Here is a 6,604-nt window from a genome sequence, read left to right on the forward strand (position 1 = left end):
AAAAAAAAAAAAAAAAGAAGAAAAGAAAAGTGAGGAGCATGCTGGGCTTGGTGGCTCACCCTGTCATCCCAGCACTTTGGAAGGCTGAGGCGAGTGGATTGCCTGAGCCCGCAGGTTCGAGACCCACCAGGGCAACTTGGCAAGGTCTTGTCTCTACAATAAATAAATAAAAAAGAAAAGTGAGGAGCCCACAGGAGTAGAGTCAAGGTGGTGAGGAACGGGAAGAGTTGCGTGGTCTCTTCCTCTCCCTCCAGAGCCCAGATGAGGACGCCTGCCTAGTCATAGGCATCTGCCCGGACACCACAGCATAGCTCAGAGCAGAACCAGCAGACAGCTCCACGAATCTGACCTCTTTTGAGGGGGCAAATGGGGATGTCTCTGTGCACATTCACATGCGCCAACATTATTGCACGTTATGCCAGGGAAGCTGAGGGTCATTGCAAAGAGGGATAGAGGGTGATCTCTGTCCTCTGGAACTTACGGCCCATAAGACAAAGGTAGAGTGAAAAATCCTGCAAGAAAAGCATTAAATCCAGTCCAGGTGCGGTGGCTCACACCTGTAATCCCAGCACTTTGGGAGGCAGAGGCGAGAGGACTGCCTGAGCTCAGGGGTTTGAGACCAGACTGAGCAACATGGCGAGACCTCGTCTCTACAATTTAAAAAAAAATTAGCTGGCATGGTGCACACCTGTAGTTCCGGCTACTTGGAAGGCTGAGCGGAAGGATTGCCTGAGTCCATCTGGTCGAGGCTGGGGTGGCCGTGAGTGTGCCACTGCACTCCAGCCTAGGCGACACAGTGAGACTCTGATTCAAAAAAAAAGAGAGAGAGAGAAAAGAAAAGTGTTAAATCTTTGACAGAAGTTTAGATGCAAGAGAGACTACCAACAGTGGGGGATGGGGAAGATTTTAAGGAGGAGGTGGTATTTGAACTAGGATTTTAAAAAGTGGCTAGAATTTGGACGTTTTAAAGATAAAGTAAGGCTGGATGGGGTGGCTCAAACCTGTAATCCCAACACTTTGGGAGGTCGAGGTGGGAGGATTGATTGTGGCCAGGAGTTCAAGACGAGCCTGGGCGACCTAGCAAGACCTCATCTCTACAAAAATATCAAAAAATTAGCCAGGCATAGTGTCATGTCCCTGCAGTTCCAGTTTCTCAGGAGGCTGAGGCAGAAGAATAGCCTGAGCCCAGAAGTTCAAGGCTGCAGTGAGCCAAGATCACACCACTGCAGTCCAGCCTGGGTGGCAGAGTGAGTCCCTGACTCAAAAAATTAATAAAAATAAGACCAAATAACCATCTTAACCCTTTCCCCAGATCTCTCCCTACTCCTCAGGGTTAGACCCTGTTTGAGCCAACGGACTGCCAAACAGAGGGGATGCCCGAGAGACCAGGATGGCTCCACAGATGCCTCAAGTAAAAACCACCTGCGATGGTTCTGGTCTCTCTGCCCTGGTTGATCTTAAGACAGCCACAGATTTTTTTTTTCCACTCTGTTGCCCAGGCTGGAGTGCAGTGGCACGCTCACGGCCACTGCAGGCTCGACCTACTGGATTCGGGAGATCCTTCTGTCTCAGCCTTCCAAGTAGCTGGAACAACAGGTTTCGTCAACAGCCACAGATTAGAGCAATGATCCAATGACCAGTGCGTAATATCACCACAGATTGACATCACCCAACACACCCCCATTTGTGACTGAACAAAACTAGCTTCTGGATAGGGGATAAGTAAAAGGAAGATGCCAGGCAAAGAACCAATTCTAACCTCTACCTGATGTCACATGACTGATGGTGGTGTCAGGTATACACAGGCGTGCCATGTTATATCCTGCCAATATTACAAAAGCCTGATCCATACAAAAGACATTTCCATTCTTTGATGCGCACTCTAATAAAGCATGAGTTAATGTTTCAAAAATTTGATATATGAAGACACTTTTAGAAATATGTTAATATCCTATTACTGAATCACTGGTGAACCAACACTAAGTTTCTAAGAAATTGCCTTTCTCAATTATTATTATTATTATATTTTTGAGTTGGAGTCTAACTCTGCCGCCCAGGCAAAAGTGCAGTGGCATGATCATGGCTACTGCAGCCTCAACCTGCTGGGCTCAGGTGATACTTCTGCCTCAGCTTCTAAGTAGCGGGATCCACAGGCACATGCCACCACAACCAACTAATTTTTTTTTTTTTTTGAGTCAGAGTCTCACTCTGTTGCTCAGGCTGGAGTGCAGTGGCATGCTCACAGTCACTGCAGCCTCAATCTGCTGGGCTCAGGTGATCCTTTCACCTCAGTCTTCCAAATAGCTGGAACTACAGGTGTACAATACCATGCCCGGTTAAATTTTTGATTTATTATAGAGACAGGTTTCACCAAGTTGCCCAGGCTGGTCTCAAACCCCTGGGCTCAGGCAATCCTCTCACCTCCATCTTCCAAAGTGCTGGTATTACAGATGTGACCCAATGCACCTGACCACCTTTTTCCATTTTTTAATTAGTGCATCTCTAGTCTCATTACAATACCTCTGGCTTGACACAGACCGGAGTGGGGACAACACTCCAAGAAAGAAGTCTGTGTTGTTTCCTGAGAGGTCCTTTGCTAGGAGAAAGAGCCCTCCAAACACTCAGCACTCAGATCTCGGACCTCAGAACTTCCGAAAGGGAAACCTGGGTACATACCCATGCTGCCCTCAGGTCCCGCTAACAATGGTACACTGAACCAGCAAGAGGCAGAGCTTCCTGTGGGCCAGACCCTCCAGTTTCCTGTGGCAGAGGCAAACCATGGTAGGGGACAGCAGAGAAAAGAGGAGGCCAGATGTGCTCAGAGGGGAAAGCCTCACGAACAAGGTACAGCCAGGGAAGGAACATGCCATCTAGCACACCGTCAAGGCAAACCTGAATCCGTTGCCTAGGTATGTTCTATACTTACAATGAACCAACCTCATCTCAAACCTATATTTCAGTTTCTACTGAAATTGAGGCTTAGAAGATGGTTGTATCTTACAATGAGATTGGAGAGACTTTGCTTGAGTCTTAGTTGGTTTTGGCCGGGCTCGGTGGCTCAGCCTGTAATCCCGTGCTTTGGGAGGCTGAGGTGAGTGAATTGCCTGAGTCCGCGGGGTTGAGACCTGCCTGGGTAACTTGGCGAGCCCTCATCTCTACAATAAATCAAAAATTAGCCGGGCGTGGTAGTGCACACCTGTAATTCTGGCGACTTGGAAGACTGAGGCGGAGGGATCACCGGAGCCCAGCAGGTCGAGGCTGCAGTGGCCGGGAGCAGCCACTGCACTCCAGTCTGGGCGACAGAGTGAGACTCCAATTCAAAAAAAAAAAAAGTTGGTTTTGGTGGCTCAGCCTGTAATCTCAGTACTTTGGGAGGCCGAGGTGAGTGAATCGCCTGAGTCCGTGGGTTCAAGACCAGCCCAGGCACCTTGGCAAGACCTCATCTCTACAATAAATAAATAGCCAGGCATGGCAGCATGCACCTGTAGTTCTAGCTACTTGGAAGGCTGAGGCAAAAGAATTGCCAGAGTGCAGCGGGTCAACACTGGAGTGGCTGTGAGCATGCCATCACACTCCAGGCTGGGCGACAGAGTGGGACTCCAACTCAAAAAAAAAAAAAGTTGGTGTTGGCCAGGTGCGCTGGTTCAAGTCTGTAATCCCAGCACTTTGGGAGGCCAAGGTGAGAGGACTGCCTGAGCAGTCCCCGGGGTTCAAGGCCAGCCTGAGCAACTTGGCAAAACTTTGTCTCTACAATAAAAATGGAAAAAAAAAAAAAAAAAAACGAGCTGACTGCAGTAGCACGCACCTGTAGTTCCAGTTACTTGGAAGGCTGAGGTGGAAGGATCGCCAGAGCCCAGCAGGTTGACCTGGGATTGCTGCGAGTATGCCACTGCACTCCAGCCTGGGCGATGGAGTGAGAGTCTGACTCAAAAATAAGTAAATAAATAAAAAGTTGGTATTGCCAGGTGTGGTGGCTCATACCTATAATCCCAGCATTTTGGGAGGCCAAGGTGGAAGGATCACATGGAGTTCAAGGTGAGAGGCCAAGAGTTCAAGACCAGCTTGAGCAACATAGAGAGACCCTGTCTTTACAAAACATTTTTAATAATTATTTGGGCATGGCGGCCAGCATCTGGTCTCACCTACTCAGGAGGCTGAGGCAGGAGGATTGCTTGAGCCTGGGAGTCCTAGGCTGCAGTGAGTTGTGACTAGACCACTGTACTCTGGGCTACAGAGCTAGACCCTATCTCTAACTTAAAAAAAAAAAAGATGATGGAAGTATCCTCTCAATCGTCTCACTTCCACTTATATCTAAAAACTCCCAGCATAGACTGGGCTCGGTGGCTCAGCCTATAATCCCAGCACTTCGGGAGGCTGAGGCGGGTGGAATGCCTGAGACTACGGGTTCGAGACCAGCCCGGGCAACTTGGCAAGACCTCATCTCTACAATAAATCAAAAATTAGCCGGGCGTGATAGCGTGCACCTGTAATTCCAGCTACTTGGAAAGCTGAGGCAGAAAAATTGCTGGAGCCCAGAATGTTGACCCTGGGGTGACCATGAGCGTGCCACTGCACACACTCCTTTTGTTTTTTTCAGAAGGAATCTTACTCTGTTGCTCAGGCAAAAATGCAGTGGCACGATCATGGCTACTGCAGCCTCAACCTGCTAGGCTCAGGTGATCCTTCTGCCTTAGCTTCTAAGTAACTGGAACTACAAGTACAAGCCACCACATCCAGTTAATTTTTTTTCTTTTTTGAGTTGGAGTCTCACTCTGTTGCCCAGGCTGAAGTGCAGTGGCATGCTCATCCACCGCAGCCTCGACCTGCTGGGCTCATGAGATTCTTCCACCTCAGCCTCCCAAGTAGCTGGAACTACAGGCACGCACGCTACCATGCCCGGCTAATTTTTTGATTTATTGTAGAGACAGATTTCACCAAGTTAGCTTATTAGGCATGGCGGCCTGCATCTGATCCCACCTCCTGGGGAAGATCTCACTCCCAGGCAACAGAGTGAGTCTCCAACTCAAAAAAAAAAACCAACCAAACCTCCTAGCCCAGAAGTGTTCACCATTAGTTCTTGAATATGTTTCTTGGCTGGCATTCTGGATATGTGTGATCACAGCTCTTAAACATCAGCTCTGGGCTGAGTTTGGAGGCTCACACCTGTAATCCCAGCACTTTGGGAAGACCGAGGTGGGAGGATTGCTAAAACCTGGAGTTTGAGACCAGCCTGGGCCACATAGTAAGACCTTGTCCCTACAAAAATAAAAATACAAATAATAGCCAGGTATGGTACAGAGCTGGTGCCTCTGGAGGCTGAGGCAGAAGGATCGCCTGAACTCAGGAGGCCAAGGCTGTGGTGATCGTGCCACTACACACCAATGTGGAAAACAGAGTGAGAACTCAACTAAAAAAAAGTCAGCTCTGGTTACCTAAAGCCTTAACAAATTATAAGCCCTAGCCTAAGCCTAATGGCCTAAACTTCCAATCATCTTATCGGTTCAAGTTGCAAAGGAGGTATGGTCAAGACAGAAACTCTACTCCATAAGTCTGGAATTCTGATCCAAACGCTGCACCTCAGTCCTCTAGTGACAGATGTCCTGCAAAGTAATAAATTAGGTTTAAAAAATGAGGCTCACAAGCCGGGCTCGGTGGCTCAGCCTGTAATCCTGCGCCTTTGGGAGACTGAGGTGAGTGGATTGCCTGAGCCCGTGGGTTCGAGACCCGCCTGGGCAACTTGGCGAGACCTCATCTCTACAATAAAATCAAAATGAGCCGGGTGTGGTGGCACGCGCCTGTAGTTCCAGCTCCTTGGAAGGCTGAGGCGGAAGGATCGCCGGAGCCCAGCAGGTCGAGGCTGCGGTGGCCGGGAGTGGCCACTGCACTCCAGTCTGGGCGACAGAGTGAGACTCCAACTCAAAAACAAAAAAATGATGCTCACATGTGCTTGTTGGGAATGGGGCCTTTTGAAAGGGACTTGTTCAATAACGTGGGCATTCTGGGTCAGCACTGCAGGTAAGAATCTTCATGGTCAGATGGAGGCCCCCCGATGGCCAGGCCGCCACGGGAGGGGGTGTGTAGGGACACGAGGGGCGCGGTGGTCCACCTTACCCTTCGGCCAGCCTCGTTGTTCTGCAGGTTCATGAGCACTCGGCCCTGCTCCTCCGATCCCTTGGCAAAATTCTTCTCCCGCTCCCGGGCATCCACAAACTCCTTGGCAAAGCGGTAGCCGTACTCCACATTGTCCCCACAGCCACCCCACAGCCAGTCTCTGGGCAGGTCCTTGGGCCGCGCTGTCCGGCTGCAGCCGCAGGTAGAAAGCTCGCCCTCGCGACAAGCCCGGCTGATGGCGTTGACCACCCCTGCTGCGCTCACGGCGTAGGTGAAGGCGGTCTCTCGGCTACCTGCAAGGGGAGACCAGAGAGGTAGCCGGGGGTCAACTCTCCTCTCCTGGAGCTTTCCTTCTCCCTGCCCTCTCCCAAGTGACCCTTACACCACAGCCTCGGCTGTGACAATCCTGGGAGCAGGGGGGCCACATCGAGAGGGGTACCTTTTGCTTCCCAGAGCACGAATGGTTAGAAACACCATCTCGGCCGGGCTCGGT

General features: G+C 50.2%; 1 protein-coding gene across 2 annotated transcripts in view; it reads right to left on the bottom strand.

The window, feature by feature from the left end:
• The window catches only part of WNT5B (Wnt family member 5B), a 26,844-nt gene that overhangs the window by 5,870 nt on the left and 14,370 nt on the right, over positions 1-6,604 (bottom strand). For both annotated transcript variants that reach the window (XM_008059853.2, XM_021713284.1), the window contains one exon: positions 6,112-6,404. In XM_008059853.2, the coding sequence (XP_008058044.1) occupies positions 6,112-6,404 (293 nt within the window). The remainder of the gene's footprint in view (positions 1-6,111; positions 6,405-6,604) is intronic.

Source organism: Carlito syrichta, unplaced genomic scaffold, assembly GCF_000164805.1.
Source record: "Carlito syrichta isolate Samal-C Ts95f unplaced genomic scaffold, Tarsius_syrichta-2.0.1 Scaffold304400, whole genome shotgun sequence".
Classification (NCBI taxonomy): Eukaryota; Metazoa; Chordata; class Mammalia; order Primates; family Tarsiidae; genus Carlito; species Carlito syrichta.